Below are 23,570 nucleotides of genomic sequence, written 5' to 3' on the forward strand. Positions count from 1 at the left end.
CTCCTTACTGTAGACAGCACTAGAGTAGGCTACACAGATACTTGTTCAATGCAATGAAGTCTCACAAGACTATTTTAAAATAGGAAAAAAAGTTGATTTTGAGATAAGGTCCACTGACATCTACCAATTTGGTTTCTACAATTAATGAACTTGCACCTAAATGGCTTAAATCACAATTCTGTCGTTACTCTAATAATTCTTTTTAGAAGCCTCAAAAGTCTCCTTAGGAGTTTCCACCCTACTTTAATTTTTCCTCCAGATACAATGGTAAAACACAGATACATGGAAATTTCCCAGCTGACATAATTTAGATTACCATAATTTTCAAAACAATTTTCTGTTTGTAATCCAAAAACTTTTTCAAAGGAAGTTATCTACTGTTTTTCATCAATTCTAAATAGGCCAGCTAGTTGTATTTTCTGCTTCTAAGAACCAAGTGGGAAGTAGCAATCCATGGCTTCCAATGCCTTTGCTGTCTATGGAAAATCAGCTTAAGTGTTTTTGCTCTTTCCATGGAAATTGTAGTTGAATGTTTCAAGCCAGTGATTCAAGAGAAGATAAGCAAGGGCAAACACGGGGTCATTAAAAGCCTTTTGGCCATCAGGTTCTGCCCAAGTCCTGTCACCAGCCAGCTGTAAGACATTCAGGGAATGAATCCTGTCATTTGTAAATAAAAAGACCAGGTCAGGCAATCATCAAATCTTTTCTGTGCGTCCCCTCCCAATTACATGGTAGGCTTTCACAGAATTACATTTTCTAAAAATAAAGTCACCTTATGCACTGACTGAAAAAGAGGGGGTGATAAGGCAGAGACACTATTTGTTTATCTTTGTTTTTAAAATTCTAATTTCTCATATATCTGTGGCTGCTGCAGGAAGCTGATTCTATAATGACCATACTGTAAAACTTCTGGCCATACAATATTTTTCAACCTCATCACATCATCAGCAGAGTAAATTATCCTGACAACTGCTATAATTTATATCTCAAGGCTCCTTTGCTTCTTGTTATATATTCACTGACTTTTTTTTTTCATCCTACCATACCCTACACATTTTGAATTTTAATTTTGGAACAAGTACAGGAAAGCACTTGATGTTTAATAATATAGGAAAGCAGGACTTTACAAATTCTGGACAGCAGTCTGGTCATAAAAATTCCTAAAGTTAATAAAGAATAGTCAGCTAAAACCAACCATTATACTTATGATACTTATCTAAAAAGTTTTTAGCCTATTATTTCAATTTCCATCTTTATGAAGTAGCATAAATAAAAAGCATGAAACTTTGGTCCTTAAATGTTGACTTCTATATGTAAGCAAATGTATATAATATATGTAAAATGCAATAAACTTGAGAACATTTCAAGCTGAAATATTTTATACCACAGAATTTAATAGCACTTGTAAACATAGTTTTCTAAAATGAATGCTCAACTGGCAGTTAGAGCCTGAAAATTTATATTCTAATCTAGTTTAATTTAATTCTATATTGTTAATTTCAAACATACACACACACACATGCTGAGAGCAGGAGCCAGAACATTTACAGACAGATAGATAGATAGGCAGGTAGACAGGTAGGAAAAACCCACGCCACTAACGTATTATTAATAGTAGTAAGTTCAAAAGGTCAGTAGTACTTTATCAAGATTAAAAATTAAGTGTGGATTGTCCTTAAATTCCATTCACTTGAAAATTAAATGTAATAGTGTGACTGTTAAGAACATTTTATAAAACAGAACCAAAATGAGGGTCTGCTACCTCAAGCATCATAGGCCCAAGGGCATCCTTGTCGATGACACTCTGCCCTGTGGATGATACATCTGACTTCTGCACTTCATCTATATTGGCAGCTGCTGCTTTCTCTGCAACAAAAATAAGTGTGAATTAAATGGCAGTGCTATTTCAAGGACACAGAAACATTTTTATTGTAATGATTTTTAAAAAATCTCTAGTGGGATCAGATGTAGCCATGAAAGAGTGAGAGTACATTCCCACTGCCGCTGAAGGAGGGAAACTGGGAGAAGCAGAAGCCAAAACGTTAACTTTTTCATCTATAGAACCCGTGGCTCAGATCCTCTTTCAGGCTGCTGATGAAAGAGTTTAATGGTTTCCAGCTAGGCCCTGACAGGCATTTTTCCTAGATTATAAGACCACTACATATCATGGCACAATTAGTTTCTACTCAATAGATGCCCCAAACGAGTGTAACAGAGGGTCTGTTGTTCAGAACAGATACATACATTTGCACACATTTACAGAAATAAAAATGGCTGTTTACACATGGCATTCTATAATGACTGCCTTGACTCTTCTACCTGTTCTACTTGTATTCAGGTTCACATTTAAAGTAGCTGGAAAGATTTGGTCCCCAACTTGTTATCGATTAAAGGCAAAGAGAAGAGTAGCCTATCAGGCAACCAGAGCATCTTAACAGCTGCCTTTTTATCTAGTACAGAGGTACATAATATGTGCTCCTGGATATGAAATGTGCAAGGCAGCTTTCAGGCCCACAAGGCACAGGAAGATATTCATCATGGAATGAAAACTATTCTGTGAAAAAGCTTGCAAGAGAAATGGATGCATATTAACCATGTTATTTGTAAATTTGTTATTTCAAGAACACTAAAAAAGTTTAAAGCATAACAGATACACACCAACAACCGCTAGGAAACCACACAAAAACAATGTGTCAAGTATTTGTACCTGAATAAATTATATCTTTGTTCACACTGCAGGTTACCATTGTGATTAAATGCTAATCAACCTAACACTCAGAATCAACCTGCTTTCGTGAGCTTGGGTTTTTATACATTTTAAATATTTTATATCATATTTTGAAAATCTATAAAGCCTAATATTTGTAACTGAGAGAGAACCTATGAAATAATTAGGATTATGCAGGATTCTAAATCTTGCCATTTTAAAGAGCTTCTACCATGTATATTTATCAATGGAAAGAACTGGATGACCTGGAGCTCAAGTCCAAGCTTTGCTACTTAATACAGGTATGACTCAGAGCAAGTCTCTTCAATGTTTCAAGGCCTCAATTTCCTTATCTGCCTTTCGTACATCAAACACTGTGTCAAAATTGAATGGGATGAAACATTCTAAAAACCATAAGGTAAGTAGTCTACACATGCATCTCACTACTAGCATATTTCTATTTATTAGTTCTTCCTTACTGGGTTCCAAATGTAGTTATTTCTTTGCAGAGTTTATGATAAGCTAACTGTATCTACTTTTTCAGCTACTCCATTATATTCCTGCTTCACCTCCATGGAGATAAATAATGGTGGGCACCTATCAAGAGAAATATGACTTGCTTGGTAGACTGTGTAAGTCAACAGCATTAGTCAACATATTTATTTTTCAGTTTCACTTCTTTTCTTTTTCTTTGCTGCCTTCCCTAGCTCTTACTGTTAGGTCCTTGAGGCTGTATGTTCGGTTTTCATAAATTGTTCTTGGAGGCCCAATTATCATCCCTGTCCATCTTGTAAGTCATGTCTCCACCATCTTCTAGACCCCAGCTAACTGTGCCATCTTCTACTCCTTTCTGGCTTTCTTCGAGTTCTTCCAACATTTGGAAATTGCGAGGTACTTTTACTCCGAAGCTACAATTTTGTGTTGCTAACCTCACGGGCCCCTCTTAACAGTCCTGCACTGCGGAGGTCCCAGCATGTCTCAGGCCTGAGGATCCAAGTTCCATTATTAATATTAACTGTTAAAACTCAAATAATAGATATTATATATTCATGTGAGCTTACTGCATTTCTTTTATTTTTCTTTAGCGTTGTGGCAGTCAATGCATAGGCACAATCATGCTGATGCCTCATACAATGAGTAGTTCGCAGCCTTTCCTCTGCCTCCCAAGTATTCACAGGAGTACCATGCTCCCATTCATAACATCTTTCAGTAGCAGCAGTGATTCTCATATTGGGATAGTGTGCATGAGAAGACGACTTCCCTAGAGAGGATCCATCAGAATTTGCAGAGGCAACACATACAGCTTTTAAAGGCCTTTTCCACATCTTTCTAGGAGGGTATCCTATCGAGTTCTCCCTAATGCTTGTGGTGAGAACCATGGTCTATGATATTGTACGTTAACCTCCCCAGAAGTTACATGACAGACGGGCTAGATCTGTATCCTCAATGGAAAAAGTTGTCCCTGTTTCAGAGTAGGTCTTCATTAAATATCTGTTGGCTGACTAACAGAGTAGATCCACCACTGATTCCAAGAAATCTTGAAGCTGGTGGAGTCAAGGCTAAGTGAAAGAGGAACTGATTCAACCCTCTGGCCTCACAGGCTCTCCAGGTGCAGGTAGAGAAATGGAAATTAGTGGGCAGGGTTAAGGGTCAAGGAATACATGGGGGGCAGGGGGAGGGTGGTCCTTAGGAGAACCCATATTAAAAAATGAATTCTCTTGTCTTGCCTTAGCATCTTTCAAGGCATCTCATTCTCTTTGGTTCCCAAGTTCTCTGATCCCTTGGCTTCATACCTACCTGGTGGTTTAACTCTTTTTTTAAGGAATAGACTTAGATTAATGTTGGGGAAGAATGAGATATGAAGCATTAGCTGCTAATCACACAGGTAACTATATACCTATAGCTGACTGCTAGAAAACATCAGGCTATTTATCATATGAGATTCTAATATCACAATAGAGACACCATGTTGTTTTCTGTAGTTTCTATACTAACACTGCATTTTTTTAGTGCAAAATAAATACAAAATAATGTTTGTCGTAAAAATCCATTTCTGATTCTTTTAAAGACAATCACTACACCATCTGAGATGTTTATATCTTGAGGATCTAATCATCATTCAGAGGACGCAAAGTTTCCAAAATTCATCCATTAATATTCCGTGGAATTTAAAAAAACTCAAACTATGAAAACTCAATCAGGCAGATTCCTAAACAGTGACAAGTCCTAATATCCTAAATATTCTAGCAACATTTTTTTTTTTAATTTTTATTTTAACTTTATTGTAGTAACATACACATAACATAAAATGTGCTATTTTGACTATTTTAAAGTATACAATTCAGTGGCATTAATTACATTCACAATGCTGTACTGCCGTCACCATCTTCCTTTACGAAAGAAAACTGGGCCTTGTTCTTTTTGTGGGGATAAAATATAATCCATAATATGCAGCAGTAATTGGTGGGATTGAGACTTAAACCCAGTCCTCCTCTGCCTTGTGCTTCTTGGGAGTGACGACTGAGGTTGGGGGATGGCAAGAAGATGTTCTGCTTGGAGAGTCCTGGAGACAGAACCAGCAGAAATTAGTACCTGAAACCAACAGCAAGCTACTTTCCATGAGCAGCCTCTGATGGGTCAGCTTCTAGCAATATTCTTAAGTAAAGAATTTTGGATTTTTATCATATGTAGAATCAGGATCAAATTGGTAGTGGGTTTTATTTTTAAGAATCTATAAATCAGACATCATCTGGGCTACGGGCCCAAAATTTAAATTAAGAGATGATTTAGAATTGATAAAATATGTGTTTGGGGGCATTAATGGAAAGTATGGATAAAAATAATCATCACTCTCAAAAATTATTTGTAATTCTCCTTACAATATTTGACTTATAAATACTTAAAAGGAGAAACAAGCAGCTAACAAAAAGTAACAGCGAAAAGTGGCTTATATGAGCCAACACGAGGATATCAAACAGTAACACTTTGATCTGTTCAGGTGTCTACGCATGTGTGTCTCAGGTACTGGTGCAATGGGTGCAATGGAAGCAGAGTGCACCACAGCCTTGTCATCTGAGAGCTTACACTTTAGCTGGGAGGGCAAAACAACTGCAATCAAACCAAATCAAACCAAACCTAGGGCTAAGCTGCAAGGCACTAATTTTAAATTAGAAAAAGAAGAGATCAAAGTGGCTAGACATAGCCCAGAACATCTCATGTGGATTGCAACCCAGTTGGATTCTGCAGGATATGCAAGTGGATGGCAGAGGCAGTGGTAACAGGTGGGGATGGACACGTGACATCTGTGCGCAAATAAATCTCTGCCTGCCTCTAAAATAGGTGTTAAGGAACACTGGCAAAAAGGTTGTCTAAGCTGGAACTCTAGGAATCCCTGGCTAAAATTAAAAACAAACTATTGTAATATTTACACAAATGCTATTCACATATATTAAGAGAATGGGAAAGCTTTTACTACTCATGGAATAAATAAATGAGAGTCAAAGGGTAAAGAATTAAGGGCTTTTCACTCCTGTTCTCACTAGCATGTTGTTTGCAATATACATATTTTCCAATTCTGTATTGAATTTGTGCTTTGACCACCTCTCAATATTAAAAAGAAAAAAAAAATCGATAACATGAAGTGACAGAAAAAGACCAGAAATATGGCTTTATCAATGTAACTGGATTCTAAATTTAAACTGGTCCTGAATTTGTTATTTGAGTGCCTTTCATGAAGTAATTACCACCACTGTTCAATGTTTAGTTGAGACTTGAAATTAAAAAGAAGGAAGAGGAGGAGAAGGGAGGAGAAACAAGGAAGCCAGGAGGAGAAAAGGAAGAAAAGGACTCCTTTGAGATATATTAATGTTAACTGGACATATATGGGTATCTTGATGGAACACTTCAATAATAAGTATGCTGTTATCATGTACCAGTTATAAATAAGCTTAAATCCTCAGATACGTTTATACTTCTGTACGTATAGCATTACCGTATGAAAACACACAAATATTTGAAAATTAGGTAGCTTTTCCCAGTGGTCTAAAATCATATTTACTTTTCTATATTTTGCATTCATTAACCATAAAAATATATTGTATTACAAAAATATCCTTCAGTAAACTCAACAGTGGAATGCTCACCCCCGAGTTTCATCTCATCAAAACCTTATGAAACCTCATTATCATAGATGGAACTTTTAAATTGGAGAGATGGCAAAATTTAATTTTCAAACCCTAGAAAAAGATTTCTCCTCCCTGCCTTGACTTCAACAATTCTTTCTGTTGCACTTTAACCAATAATGTTATTCCTTTTAGAAAAAGAATATGACCTAAGAGAATAAGAATGAAAATAATAATTCTATCCTTTTCTTCCTCATCAATAAAAAGATAAAAGAAACCACAAAATAGCTATGATCTTTCTAATAGTACAGCACCACAAATGCAAAACCTTGACTGGAGAGAGTGTCCACGGATGCCTCTATTATCTCTCCCTGGCTGCCCCTTCTCTCCTGGCCCCCTCCCTCCATTAGCCTGCATACAGAAATCCAATACCAATTAATTAGATTTCCAGTTTCAAAGCAAAGAACCAACTCCATCTCTTCTGGGACCATGTTAAGATGAGTCATACTATAAACTAGGGGAAAATCATTAAGATTATATTCCATACGTTTTTTTCCACAAGTAATTATTTGTGTTTTTCTCTCAGAACAAAAGCAAAGGTAAGCAGGGAAGCTTTTGATCTCCAGAAATACAAGTGATTTAAAAATACAATGAAAATAGCTGTTTTTTAAAAGCAGGGCATCTCCAGGCATAACACTGAAAGCAAAACTCCAGTTTTCTGGTGAGAACAGCAACAGATTGGAAACTGTGATTCTAGAGAAGAATTGATTTATCTTAAAAAAATAAGTACAATTAGCTATTTTTAAATCATGAAGTGGAATTTTGAAAGAAGACCTTTACACATTCTTCTGAAGTATCATTTAGTGATTTTTGGTAACTTAATGAATTTCATAATATTAGGAAGTCTTGTCTATTAGTTTATTAGGCAACTGAACGAGAATATAAATAAACCCAAGGCACCTTCCCACAAAAAGTTACCAGAATAGATTCTTATCTCTTTACAGGGACAGTAGTCATAGCTCAGAGGACAGTCATATAATTAATTGTTCTAATTCTAGCAGCAGCAGTGGTAACTGCCACTGAGCACTAAGAAACCTAAATTCTGTTTAATGTCTGCCTATTCCTGGGGCAGGGTAAAGACTACCATTGTGGTGGAAGTTTAAGCTGTTTCAATTTAAAAAAAATCATTTGAAGAGGCTGTGAGAAATTTGTAGAAATTAGTCTATCTTTAAAAAAAACAGAGTTCAAACAAGTATCACTTACTAACATTGAAAAAAACACATAGAAAGATAATCCACAGAGCATTTACACACACATAGAACATTTTAGCATAGCCCAGGTTCAGATATTTTCAACAAGTAAAGCAATTAAGAGTTTAAAAGTTATTTCTATGTTTGGTCAAGCATGAGGATAGCTGCCTTTACTGAAGCTGCATTATTTAAAGCATTAGGATCTTTGACTAAAATGGAACCTGATACTTTGTGCTGGTTTTATAATTAATTCCACAGCTTCAAAATGAGTAAAATCACTCACCCAGAAATCTATCAATTTTTCAGCAGACTGACGTCAAACACAAGTCTAATCACCTCCACAACAAATTTTAAGACTCTAATGGGAATACATCCACAATTTCCATCTTTTCTTGCATTTACAACTAGATGATTTCAAGTGAAGTGACTGTCAAACCTAGAGCAGTGAGACCCATGCAGAGAAAAGAAGTTACTGAAACAATGACAGGCAGTTTCTGGCTAAGCACTATAGATTAAATATTACAGGAAAAGTTAGGTAGCGTCTTAGAGGTTCTAGAAGGTAAAATGAGAGAATTATGCATCTGCACCAACTAAAATTAGAAAAGCTGCCATATGGCTCTGTGAAGCCAGCAGCACATTCTTATTCATTAGGAAGCATTCTGCTAACATAAAAACACAAGGCCCTTCCTGTGCTCTCCAAATGTGTTTATCTTTTCAACATTAATGCACTATATATCATCAAGCTGCCGAAATCTCCTGCTGTGCATATTAAAAACGCACAGCTGCACTTTCTTTAGTAGTGGGAGGAACCTAAGCTCCAAGTTGCCTTCTTCTCTTTCTGACATTGAGCCTTCTTGTTAACATACATATCATGGTTTCCCTTCAGCATGAAGAAACAGCAAAATTAACCAATCTCAAGGCCATCTCTACCCAGCAAAATCCCCTTACTCTCTGCTTCAGAGAAAGCAACATCCTTAGTTTCGTTTTCATCAATGGTAAGGCAAGGCCTACTTAAACAACACCAATAATTATGCCACAAGTTTGAAATATAGGCCCTACTTTTAAAATGAATGTACTACACTTAACAAGAGAGGATACTAACCAGAGTAGACTGTGGGTATGACTGGCTAGAAAATGCTTTTGTTTCTAAGAACTCTATCATTATCTGCTATCACCAACATATAATTTTATTGAATATCCTAATTCACATATTACCTATTAGCACTGAATTTATAAATGGATGGTAATCTTTCATAATAATCTATGTGAGTTTATAATGATTTGGCAACATTCATTCATTCACCAATGTGATAATGGCTTGTATACTTGTGTCTTCTACAAGCAATGGAAAACTAAAAGATGAAGGCAGAGAGTAATATATGAAAATCATTTATTTAGATAGAATTAATTCTAATTCATTCATCTCAGTTAGCTAAGGCTTCAGGAGTTATCTGAATAAGAAAATGGGGAAATCACAATTTGTTAAGATTCACATAAAACAGAAGGCTGAAAGGTGAGATTAAGACTAGATGAAGGCAGCATAAAAAAAAATCAATGGGTGCAAAATTAATGAGAAATGAAGTTCTAATTCAGCACCAATTCAGAATATTGTGGGGCAGCCTCACCAAATACCAAATTATAAAAATGTTTTATTTCTTTCATATACATATGTTAACTCAAACAAGGCCAACAAAATTGTAATACAGGTGCATCTAAAGTTTCTGTAAAAAAAAAAGTAAAAATATAGAAGTTATGTAAAAAGTTGTTTCTAAAATACCCCAAAATATTTTGTTCTAAGTAGTGTGTATCTTTTATCTCCCAAATCATTATCCTTTTTATTGGCATAGCAAGCCTCATTTTGCAGCCTTACACCTCAGCAATATTTAACATAATTTATCTCCTGAAATGTACCATGCTGCTTCAAGATTTCAAGCATTTTCTCAGACTGTTCCATTTGCACAGATGCTCTTCTACTCCTTCTCCTGAGTAACTCTGTTGAAGACCCCATAACTCCTCCAGAAAGCTCATTACAATCAAGTTATGCCTCTTCCCCTGTTTCTGCATACCCTGTGCATACTCTGTCGTAACACTCCATTCCATCTAGAGTTTTGAAATGACCTATTTTTTATATCTCTTTCATCACTGTATTGGTGGACTTCTTGGTTGTAAGAAATGACTTTTTTATTCAATAGTTGGCATATAGTGTACGCTCAATAATGTTTATGGTAATACTGAACAGTTTCGCAGCATGAATTGATATTAAATTCACTCTAGCAAGGAAATAATATCACAAATGCCCCTTTAGAGAGGTCTGTTTTGAAGAGCTTTACTGGATATTGAATATAGTGGATGTTACTTTAAGACTGATTTTTGGAGTCAAAGTATCAGGTAGAGAAGGGGTAAGACCAAGCCCAGACCGTTATGTACAAAGAGCATCAGGATAACTTTTGTGGTGTTAGGCCAGTAGGAAGAGCATTTTGGGGGAAGAAAAGCCACTGATGCTCTTTCTATACCTCAGAGATGAAATAGGGGAGGGAAAAAAAAGCAAACCAATTTTTAATAATCTAGATTATCATCTACGAAGTCACAATCTGCTTCATAAAAAAAGGTACTTTGTTCATCGCAGGAGGTTTAATCATACCCTGGAATTTTCCCAGCTACTTACAGCTCTAAGGAAAATAAACATAACCAGGAGGAGTTTTACAAATTGTCACATTTCCCTGGGGATCTAATATAAAAGGGTGTTTTTGTCAGGTCTCTTGTTCTTCCTACACAGTGAGCTGGGAAAAGCCTCCGTCTCTAAAGATAAGGCTCCCAACTGAGCCAGGACAGCCATCTAGAAAGTGTGATTAGGCCAGAGGAAGGTCTGGAATTCCTGGAGGGGCTGACAAGGTTCCTGCCTCATTCAACTTTGCACACCCAACGGCTAGAGTAAAACTTAACACAGGTAGATGTCCAATAAAAGTGCAAAGAAGAAAGGGACAAAGGGAGGGATGAAGGAAAAGGAGGGTGGGTAGGTGCCTCTATTTTCCATTTTCCCTGCTTTCTAGCCCTGCCATTAATCCTCACTTGCTTCAGGATGCACAAGGTTCCTCTCTCAGGCCTTCATTTCACGGAAGGTGGCTATTCACAAGGGTGCCTGGCAGAGGCAAAAGGCTTCAGGAGACACACAAAGGCATTAAAAGGACTGAAAACAATCCTGTAACCTTACTTTCATTTGTTACTTGGTGCCATTCCTCCACGCCCAGGAGTCCTCTGTATTGCCATTTCCTGTTTCCCTGATCCTTCCGGTGCTACCCTCAGACCTGCAAGCTATCCTCTCCTTAAGTCTTTCTCCCATCTGGATCTCTGCTCCTTCCAGATGCCATCCTTCTTTTCCCCAACTGTGAGACTGTGATTCTAACACCAAAGGGAGGGTAAAACTTCCTGGTTTCATTTTGCCTACCATTTATCCTCAGTTCCCTCTCCCTTCTGGCTTTGCTTGAGCAATCACAGGAGGACCTCAAGAGTGTGCTTTTAAAAAGCAGTTTTTCCCACTTTTAAGTACCTAATGCAGGAAGTTGATAATAGAATGAAGAATCAGACATTTAGAGACCTAACGCCTTAAATTATGCTAAATAGAGAAAGCAAAGCATTGGAATATGCTAGAACTTTGCATAAATTTAAGTGACATCCTGGTTCTGGCCAACCAAAGATGGCAGAGAGAAATGGGGCTGAGGGGAGGGCCAAAGCAATCAGAATTCATGAGGAGTAGAGAAAGTGACTGTAAGGTTAGTACAGAGTGGCACAGCCAAGGGGGGAGCTACTAGGAGATAGGGACCAAAGAATGCCAGGGCATGCAGTACCTACTGCCAGGCTCATGGGGGACATGGGGCCCACCCCAAGAGAGGCAGGCTCCAGGGACTCGAACAATCCACCATATCAAAATCTACCTAGGTGAAAATCTCTAGTAGCTAAGTATGGGGTTCAGTGTAGATCAACCTGGCAGATTAAAACTAGGTAATTCCAACGTGAATACTGAGGGATGAAAAGAAGTGACCATAAGAGAATAGGTCTGGTCTCAAATGCATTTCAGACTCTGAACAATTACTATAGGTACAGGTTACCATTTCTTATCATTCTGCAACTGCCATTATTTGTTTTGTTCATCTTTCTCCATATGTTTTATAATCGTCACTGTTGATGAAGAATTTAGGTAGCCCAATTCCCACAGTTCCTAACAGTTAAACAAATAAAAACCATGAATAATAAACCAAAAAAAAATTATACACTTTACCAGAGATATCTAGCTGTGGACAGGAATCCAGGTTTATTTGCCACGACTTTGGGAAGAAATGAAGGAGTGAACAGTGTACAATCCTGAGCATGAGAATAGTTTTAATTATCAGGTCTATGTTCTCTGAAACAGAACTTCTGCAGAAGAAACTATAGAAAGTATTATTTTTATGTCATATAGAAACAAGTTTAATCTACTGTATTCAAACGCTTGAAATAGTTTTCATCTTGAATTCACATTTTTTCTTATAAAAGTGGGGGGTGGTATGCCACTACAGAATTTTTTTCAAAGAAAAGTTTGCCTATACAACAAAGAGAAAACTACAATTGTAGATTTTCAATATCTGTACTCAAACTTTGTGTGAGTGTGGAGAATTATACCTACATTTAGAACAAGAGATTAGGTTAATACAGTACGTGGAAAGACAAGAAAGACTGGGCAATATCTGGAAAATAACCCAAAGATTTGAGTTTCTAATTTACTAAAATGTGAAGTTTCTTTAAAGTCGCACAGTATCCTAGGTTCAAAAGACTCCCTGAGAGAGTTCTTGTCAAATTTCCATTCAATAGCCGCTAATTTCATAATGACATTAGGAACAGACTTAAATAAATCTTTAAAATCATCCTTCAAATACTTTATGGGATAAATTCTCTCCCTTTTAAGCAGGAGTCAATCATCAACCAACCTTTCACAACTACTTAAAGCAGTACGCAATTAGGAAAAAACAAAACAAAACGAGGGTCAGCTTCACACAGAAATTGACACACCTCAACCAGGTAGCAGGAGATGCAGTGTCTTAGAAACTGCTGGCACCTGCAAGTTTCAAAGCCCAGCAACAGTGTAGACAAAAGGTGGTCACAATTTGCATGTTAAGGTCAAAGCGAAATTAACAAAGGCCAACATTTAAAAAGATTTCTAAATTAGATATCCTGGCTACCTTTTCTACAATCCAAGGGTTCCTTTCTTTATATTACTATAATTCTCAAGGAAATCTGAACATCAAGGGGAAAATCACTGTGACATCCTTAGTAATTTAGTAATTCTCTAGGATTTTATATCTCTATGTGGTCTCTAAATACAAGAACTGCTCAAATGGTCAAATTCATTTGCAAGAAATCAGATCATCTGATTTCACATCTTAGAAAAATCCCTTGAATTTGTTCTCCAATAAAGGTTATGGAAAACTTTAAGCCCCAACATACAGACTAACAGTGAGTGCCATGGCTATCTGATGGATAAATCAAAAAGAAAAAATTATTTGGAGGTTAAATATGATCATCCATATAGGCCATGGAACATAATACAATTTGGCATGTAATTATAAAAGTAAAAAAGACATAATAGTAATGAACTCCCTTCCAAATAAACTAACTTAAATTAGCTCAACATTAGTTTTATTTACATATATTAGTAAAATAGTTTCCCCACTATTCTACAACTTTTCAAATAATGAAATAAAATAAAATCTTCATAAAATTTATTCTTCTCACTTTCAGTTCTAATTATCCTACTTAAGCTTCCAAATGCTAGCTGATTTAGTACTATGCTGTCATCAATCCTTCAGAAAATTCCTACCCAATGGCATTTTTTTCTCATTATCATTTTATTAGAAGTTGTAGGTTTACAGAAAAATCATGCAGAAAGTCGAGTTCCAAAATACCCAACCCCCAATGGCATTTCAACTCAGATGGATGGTTTGAAATCCAGAAACCGGTTTTTGAAATCGTGACTGCCAAGTGATGGCAAATAAGGCAGATAAAGTTGCTTAAGATGAATGATTTTCAGAGCCACAGCAATAGTGGAAGTAAGTCTTTCCTCTGCAGACGTAAACCCTGGACTAAGAGATGAGGCTGTATTCATGCCACACATAATCTGCCTGCTTCTCAAAGGAACTGAATACAATCTTGGATTTGCTTTTTCAAAATGAATTATTTGTTGTTTTTTTAATTGCATCAATGGACAGTGGGCTTCTCAGAGAGGAGAATGGTGGCAGTTATCAGTTCTGTATTGCCAAGGAAAATATTTGGCTGCATATAGGGTTTCCCCAGAGCAAGTTAGTACATGACCTCAATCTTTTCCAAGCCTATCATAATACCATAAGGCCATGCTGATTCAGCAAAGCAATCCATAATCACTTGCAAAACGCCCGTCTCACAGGGATGTTATGAGGCTTAATAAGATAATGCATGTGAAGCACTTTGAGGAGAGGCGCTAAGCAATAATATTATTCTGCATCTACAATTATAAGCAATCTTATGAAGTAAAAAATCTAATAAACCTATTCACAAAATAGAAATAAAAACTACTTTAAATAATTTAATGTAAATAAAAAGTTGTAGAATAAAGAAAAGCCTGAAATCATTAACGTTTAAAAAATGGAATGGACAGACTTCCTCAGGCCAAGTCAAATGATAAGAAATAGTATTAGGCAAGTTTCTACTGAAATAGGAAAGAAAATTACATGATTTTGTGATGAAAAAGAAACTGAATCAGAAACTTATAAGACATTGCTATTAATGAATTAAATTTGGTAAACTTTCTATGCTTTTTCCTTCCAATAAATTAAAATTTTAAGTTAAAGTCAGTACTAATAGTAGTATAATTTTCTTCTTCAATTATCAATGGTAACACTGGAAACATGCATTTTAACTCTTATTGGGATACAACTTGTCTACCTTACCAAATGTAAATATATTACTATTTTTCAAACATTAAAATGCTGCTGCTCTCCTCCCATTGACACCTGCACTCTCTACCTGACAACAGAGTTTGTCTCAGAGATGGAAAACATGTCTCTTGTCTCTCTGGAGAAGCCCGACCACGAGAACATGATGCATTAAAGTCTAGTTCACTTTGGATGTTTCCAACAGAGCAGACCAGTTTGAGGTGGCATCATTAGGCGCTTTGATGCCATTATCTCTACTGGATGCTGCCTTGAGCCTTCTTGGCTCAGGAGCTGCCAATTCCTCCAAGAAATCTTTCCTGAATCTTTGCACCATAATATCACTTACAACATCATATAGAAATCATCTGATTTGATCTGGATCTCCTCAAGATCCCCTCAAGACTGTCAAGTCCTTTAGGTGAGACTGTGTTTTTCATCTCTGCATCTCTGTCCCCTACTACAACTGCTAACCTATGTAGACACCAAACTCAGAAATTAGATGAATTGACCCACACTCCAAAGAAAAAGATAGAAGGAGTCTGGCTATATTGTATAGGATCAACTCCAAGCACACAGATGAGACAATGATTTTTACTTTCTAATTTTTTGTTTACAATTTTGTTTTCAAAAAAGTGGTACTTTGTGTGTGTGTGTGTTTTAAGGAAACACAATTCTAGATGGTGGGGATGCACATGAAAAAGACACTCCTTGTCTTAAAGAGCTTATATTCTTGTATGCTTTGAGACACACTATCAAGAGTAAGCCAAGTGCTGAAATAGGTAAAGTAGAATGTCTTTTAAAAAGTGGTCAGTATTTATGCTAGGAAATGTAAGTGAAATTTTGAAATATATAAATTTGTAAGTATTAGATTGTTTTTATTTATTTAGCAGAAGACTTAGCTATCTTGGAGAGTTAAGTTCAGGAAATAGCATTCATCTGGATGCTGAATGGTGAAAGACTATCCAGGATTTTAACTAAGAATGCTTTCATTAGAGACTGAATATGGCAAGAGCTGATTACTTAACTCAAAATAAACTTTCATCAACATACCAGGCACAACACACCAAGAACCTCAGGATGCTAACAGGGCCTGATTTGTTCTCTGAAGTGCAGCAGCTCAAAAGAATTTTGGAAAATAAAAATGTGAAGGCTAATGATCTTTTATATTATCTTCTCAGGATAAATCCAACTGCCAAGGAAATCAGACTTACAGGTCTTATAAATTCAGGCAGAGAACATACTCTACAGGAATAAAAACCATTTATAAAATTTTCAAATTTAAACCCACTGATAGGCTTCAAAGAGAAAAACCCAAGCATTTAACTACAAAGATAGTAACAGGATGGGTTATATGGATTGCGTCCTAAGAAAAGTATGATCAGTAAGCCAGGAGTAGAAGTTAAACCTCCAATGTCTAGAAGCTTTCTCTCATTTATCCTAATATTGAAATCAGGAGCTAAATTTTTAAAACTCTGATTCTCTAGCTGTTGTTCATGGGAAGTGTATACGTGAATTATAGTGTATGTTTAAGGATGTGTGCAGCTAGCTCTCCTGTTCAGAAGACAGAGCAATAGATGATGGATGATAGGGAAGGAGGGAGGGAGGGAAAGAAATAGCTATGTGACAGCATGTTAAGGTTGGTGGATTGAGCTATCGGGGGAGGGGGGTCAGGGTATGATGGAATTCTTTGTACGGGGTTAGTATTGTTTTTGCAACTGTTCCTATAACTTTGAATTTATTTCAAAATAAAAAAATAAAAAATAAAAAAAAAACTCTGATTCTCTAAAAACAAACAAACAAAAACCCAGAAGATTTAGTATAGTATGTGGAAGGTACCTCAGGGTTCCTCAGATGTACACGGAAGAGAAGCAATATAGGAGAATTATCAACATCAACTACACATAAGCAGCTAAGGTGAAGAAAGTTGGGAGGAGAGGAACATTCAAAGTGACTACAGAAAAACTGGGGATGGGGGTGGGTGGGGAAAGGATAGTCCTACAAGTCAAGGATACCTTGGTAAGGGAGTTAAAAGAAGTGGACCTAACAGAAAGAAACGAGTTGAGAAACTGGTAGCTACAAGACTCTGGTGCAAGTATATTTAATACTGAAGGTCTTTCCAAATCCTGACAATGGATCCATAATCTTTCAAGTTCACAAGGAACAATCCCTGCTACTCCCAACACCAGAGGGTGGAAAAACTAAACTGTTTGAAATTTGTGTTTGTTTTTTATAAAAAACAAAAATAGCTTTACTGTGTCTTATAGAGGAAGGACAAACAGCAGTTCAGCATGTTCTTACAATTCTGAGTAACTACTTTATTGAGCAGAAGGATATCCAAGGTAGAATCGCTGTTGCTTTGAAGCCATTAAGGGAGGGATCAAAAACTCAAATACCCACCTGGTCACTTAGGTAATATATTTTCACTTCAGTGTTGGTGCAGTTTCAGACATACTGAAATAAGACCAAAAGAGAGAGAGACTACATTTCTACCCACCTCTCAAATTGCATGAATGGCCCCTCCCATGTTTCCCAGCACCCCACTTGAAGTATCCTCTGGCAAAGGGAGCTCATAGATCAGTCTGAGTTTTTCCCTTAATAGATGAGCTATACTTTTAATTCTTCATGTCATCTAAGACCCATCATTTACCTATGGAGCCTTTGTCTCCTTTAACAGAATCTAAGGAGAGGGACATAGGGAAAGAGACAAAGAGACAGGGGGTGGAGAGGAGAAAGACAGACAGAAGTGGTATACTTGTTTACGGAAATGAGGGGGACCTAAGAGCATCTCCCTTGGGATTAAGAGATGCATGTAAGGGTTTCTAAAGACTGAAGAGGAAGCTGGGAGTACAAAGCATGAAATCGAGCTTCATTTATTATTTCAAAAAATATTTAGAACAAGTTTGAGTTTTTAAGACTCCCTGAAAGTTTATGACCTTTTCTTTATTCCGACTTTATCTGTTTCACTAGCAGTAACAATTCTTAGACAATCCCAAAAGAGGTGAGCATTTGCTTATAAGACAAGAACTACATACAAAAACCTGAACTATGTTCTGGAGTGGACCAGTGGAAAAGAAAAAATTCTAGCTAGAAGTACAGGAGGTGATCAGAGGCAGGCAGTGGAATGGAAAGCAGGTGGAATATGAAAGGTATCCTTAAGCCCAGAGCATCTGAAGATTTACTACGTCAAACCCAGCCTACAGTTAAGTCCTGGTTTCCAGGCGAGGTGATTAGCCTGTATGGCACAATTAACCCTGTAATAAATACCAGGTCAGTGATTCCCATTTTGGAGGGTATGAAGGTTCTTTTAAGTATCAATAATGTCCTGGAGCCCCATTGGATAGTATCTACACTTGAAATGATGTATAATAGAAAGAAAGTTGAAATAAATTTAATAATGCTTCTAAAGCAATCTGCATCTTATTTATTACTACATCATCTCTCTATATTTGAAACACTGCTATATATGACACATTAAGAACTACTCTAGTTAGAAGCATTACTGGTTATAATAGAGTTTATGGAACTGGTCCAGGAATCTAATCACCAAAAATAGCATTGTTTTGATGGAAAATACTTTTAGTTCCAAATAATTAACTTTAAAATAAATGTTAGAGGAAAATGGTTTTAAAATTGAAGACTCTGTGTGTCTTAAGAAGAAAGCATGACAGTAGGAAAAAGACAGACTCACTAATTCAGTATTAGAAGAGATACATTTCCATATAATGAAAAACAAACAAAAATATCTAATTTCTTTTGACCTTTAGAAATTTCAGTTCTCTATCAATGTTCCAAATAAAATGCACTACATGTTATTTTTTCCAATCTGACATAAGAGATCTACAAATTAAAGATGGTCTATTAAAAGAGAAAAGTTTCTAAGAAAGTGGGCATAATTTGGGGTAGGGGAGAAATAAATAATTTCAATTCCAATAGGGCTTGCTCCCCCCCTTTCCTTTTCTCCTCTATCAGATACAAGATAAATATCATATTTGGACTCTTACAAAATGACGGTATGTATCTATCTTAAACATAGATGGGCTTAACTAAGGAATCATCATTGAACTGAGAAGTAGTTCAGGCCCAAAGAATTGGAAGATACAGATGCAACGGGCTGGGAATTCTATGATGTCTACCATCTGGTGTTAACTGGGTGTGAAAATGCATCTCAGTAACTATCATATGGAAAGTGGCACTATGTTGGGTTATTTCACTTTTCTTCCACAAGACAAAATGTCTTATTTATAAAATGGACAGGCCAAAAAAGACTAAATCTATTATAGGTAATCAAAGCTCTAACACTGGAAGATCAGAATCCACATCTATTTTAATGGAGCAATTTTGCTCTCCTGGGTGATCTAAATTTAAATTTAAACATTAGGAATCTAATAAATCCACTTTCCACGTAGAAGTTTGCATTTTATATAATGTACTTCCTTTTCAGAATATAAGCTAAAAAACACTCTATGTGGTAGTCTATACAGCTAAGCACTGTGTGAGACTTCTGTGAAACATGCCCTTCAGATTCCATTTCTTTACTTCTGGGCAATAATGCAATGAATATTGGGGTGGTCACAGTGACTACCAGCAGAATCTATTTTGCCCCCAATATATTTCCTGAAATGGGAGAAAGCAGCTTCTTAAAAAGGCCAGAGTTGTTGTTTATCTAAAGATTGCATGCACAAATAACATGGACATATAAAATGATGAAACAAGAGAACATTCACTGACAGAAAAAGGCCTCATCTGCTCACATCAGAGTACAAAATGAATGTTTTAAAAAGGCTTGGTATCTGGCTAAACACAAAAAAGTATTTTTGGCCTAGACAGCAACTTTGTACTTTCTTGAGATCTTTTTTGTCATTTTTTACCCTGACAAGAAAAGCTAACCTGCCTTAAAAGTTTCTGAAATAAAGAGATCCACAAAAATATTCTTCCCAATTACTACCACGGTGCCTCAATAAATCTTAAAAGTTCTAGGTAATACCATGTTTACCCAATTCACTCCTAACAAATTCTTCCGAACAGTAGGAAAAGAACAATAGGAAACAGCTGTTTATCTTACACTTTACCAGATAACAATGGCTTTGGAGCTAGACAAATAAAGATTTGTCTTCTAGTTCCATCACTTACTAGCTGTGTGACTTCTAGACAAGTCATTTAACCTCACTAACCCTAGGTTCCTCATCTGTAAAATGGAGATAACTTTACCATACAGGGGTATAGTATGGATGAAATGAAAAAAAAGTATGTAAATAGCAGTTCCTGACACAAATTAAAGCTCTCCACCTGAATAAGCTCCCATTTTCCTGTGGTAGCTGACCCTTTTGCTTTTGACCTAGTTGATATTATAGACTTTGCTAAAGTGTAGGGAAGGACCTACATTTTATAGGATCTGGCATTTATACAATTGGTGAGAGGGGACTTTCCTTAAGAATACAAAATGAAGTATGAAAGAATATTAATATAGAATGAGAAAAGAAATAGCAGCAAAATACCAGAACTCCGAAGATTCAAATTTCTTTCTTCTGAGGGCCCCTTAGAAAATTACCTGAAATGCTTATGTTGAAATGCTTCCTGATTGAAAGGTGGCTTCCCTATCTGGAACTACAATTTGCAGCCCTTACAGGGAGAGGCCAGAGAATATAAGGATTCCTGAAGCTTAAGCTACATTAGCTTCAGGGTAAATCTGCCTCTGCAAGAATACACTGTAAATTCTTATTTCCTTTATTTTTTATGTCACTCATCTGGCTCTTTACTTGTAAAATTAGTTTTTATGTTCTATATGTTATCTTTGCAACCAGATTATTAAAGTTCCTGATATTCATATGTCCCTTAAATACAAATGGTCACGTAGGAATTAGTGCTATCTGTATAGCCCTGGTGGCTGTGGAGGTCCCACCTTCCGCCTCAGCCTGCTGTATAGGCTGTAACTCTCCTCTCAATAGCTGACTCACCACATTCCTTTTAGCGGAAAGAAAGGCAATTTATCCCCACCCCAAATACACTGTGGTCACTTACCTCTTTGCTCCACACCAGATCAAACTACAGCCACTTGCGAGATGACACGCCATGTAGGACCAGCATTACAGGGGACATGGATACATCCCTACCCTACGTTCCCTTTGAGACCATAAGGAAATGTGAATGCTCAGGGGCATACAGCAAGAACATTCAGAAGGTTTTTATGTCTAAGGGAAATTCTTTTCACTGATCAACACTTTAGAATCTAAGGCAAAAGGATAACAACCTTCCTGTTTTTCTTTTCATCCTCTGATATTAAGAAATAACTAGAAAAAGACTACTTTGGAAGCTGTTCCTCAGAAACCAAAGTGGGCTGGCTAGAAATACATAAGCGGTAGAACATAAAGGAGTCTGGGTTAAGAGAAAATTATAATAGAAGTACTATATGCTGTAGTTCTTCAACTTATAATACTTCATAGACTTAGCTGCAGTGTCTGTAAGATTTAAGATATTTAATGGAACTACAACTAATCCAACATTACCGAAATCCCTACTTCAAATAACGTTTTTTAAAATTAATAATGACATAGCAATGAGTACCATAAATCTTTTATTTTGGTTTTTGAGTGTGTTGCTTTCGAAATATCTTTGCAAAACAACATTTTCTCTCATAATAAATAAAAAGTTGAAGACTTGATCACAATTCTCAGAGGTAGGTAACGGAACATAGTAGAAAGATTGTCGACTTCAGAATCACCAACAAACCATGGTTTGAATTGTAGTGTCACGAGTTGTGAAGGCCCCTACCTTACTACTCCCATCTTACTATTGCATTAGCACATTAGTTTCCTTTACCTATGAATATACACAATAACACTGAGCTTGAAGGAGTCTTGCAATCAGAGGAATGTATGTAGTGTGTAGAAAGCAGAAGGCTTTCAAAAGGAATGAGAAGGTAGCTGAAAATAGTATGCCTAGATATATTTATATGATATTATTTTAATATTGCCAAAGAAAAAAATACATTGTTTACTAGCCCTGGATACAAAGCATTCTGATTCTCAAACTTTATTTAAGTACTACCCATATAAATGGACTTCAATCTATTCTTGAATATCAAAAATATTTTTTCCGACTTAGTCTGTTTCCCTAGTTTGCCCTTTATATATATAAAAGCACTTACTGATTTGTAAATAATTATTACTTCTTTTTCCTAGATCCAAATATCAGCTTTCTCACTTAATTAAATGTAGTCACAGGCTGGACAAACACAGGCCTCCTTCTAGGGTGAGTTTCCAAATCAGGGAGAAAAATGTGCATATCCTGGAGATAAGCTATTTTAAAAGGGCTTTAATGATTTCTTCAATTTGTCTGTTGCTTGCACCAAACTGAGACTTCCTGGAAGATAGGCACAGGGTTCTCATCCTTTTTGTATTCCCAATGCCTAGCACAGTAAATGGCACATAGGAGGTGTCTGGTATATGTGTCCTGAATATAAATGTGAAGTAATCAGAAATCACCATTTTAAAGTACAATTTTTGGTGCAGTCACTGGTCATTTCCACACTACACCATTAGAATTTCACATGGTGCTATTTTAGTATAGGTGATGATGGTTCTTAAAATACCTTCTATCTTTTGTTTACTTGTTTTCATTGTTCTACTCATACCTTCCTGAAGTATCCAGAGACAATTGACTTTCTTGTTGCTTTCATATTCTCTCTAAACCTCATTTTTTTTGGTTCATGTTATACAAACACAAGTATCTCTTATGTAAAATGTATTAGGGAAAAGGCTATAAAAATTATAAAGCTTTGGTTCTTCCAAAAAATTTACATGAAATTAAGGAGATTTTTTAAAACCTGAAACAGTGATATTATAAGCTAAAATAAAATCCACAGTTTATTTAACAATGGCACACAAGTTGTGCAGCTATGGGTTTAAGAGTAATGCACAGCGTGCATGTAGAAGAAGGATGGTTAGATAGTCAGAGCAGCAGACCCAGAAAAATATGCTGGGACCAGAAGACAGAGGGCCTTAAATGTCATGAGAAGGCACTGAACTTTTTCTGTAGGCAGGGAAGACTCAAGAGAGTTCTGAGAACAAAAGTTACACATTTAATATATTTTTAGGAAGTTAACATTGATAGCAGTGGGGTAGAGAAGCAGATATGAGTTTGCTGAGAAAAGATGTCTTAATTTAAGATGCTAAGAATAAAAGCAGAAAAAAATAAGGGGCGGAATATCACAGAATTCAGGAAAGAACTGAGAGAACTGAATGACTGAATACAGGGACAATGTAAAGAGCACTCTGGTTTCTAGCCTAGGAAAGCACAAAACAGGTAATCAAAAGTTTTGGTAATGGATAGTGGTGATGGTAGCACATTATGAGTGTAATTAATGTCACTGAATTATATAGTTTAAAGTGATTAAAATGGGAAATTTTATGTTGTGTGTGTTATCACAATAAAAATGAAAAAGAAAAAAACACCTCATAGAACTTAAAACATACAGAGTGAATCCTAATGTAAACTACAGTTAATAGTATAATTTCAATAATATTGGTTCATCAATTGTAATATATGTACCACA

The 23,570-nt window shown here is 36.2% G+C and overlaps 1 protein-coding gene across 9 annotated transcripts in view; it reads right to left on the minus strand.

Annotated features, from left to right (window-relative positions):
* Nucleotides 1-23,570, minus strand: part of NCOA2 (nuclear receptor coactivator 2) — a 330,475-nt gene that overhangs the window by 69,134 nt on the left and 237,771 nt on the right. For all 9 annotated transcript variants that reach the window (XM_037802517.1, XM_037802514.1, XM_037802516.1 and 6 more), the window contains one exon: nt 1,763-1,866. In XM_037802517.1, coding sequence (XP_037658445.1) covers nt 1,763-1,866 — 104 coding nt within the window. The remainder of the gene's footprint in view (nt 1-1,762; nt 1,867-23,570) is intronic.

The sequence above is a fragment of the Choloepus didactylus genome, chromosome 14, assembly GCF_015220235.1.
Source record: "Choloepus didactylus isolate mChoDid1 chromosome 14, mChoDid1.pri, whole genome shotgun sequence".
Lineage (NCBI taxonomy): Eukaryota > Metazoa > Chordata > Mammalia > Pilosa > Megalonychidae > Choloepus > Choloepus didactylus.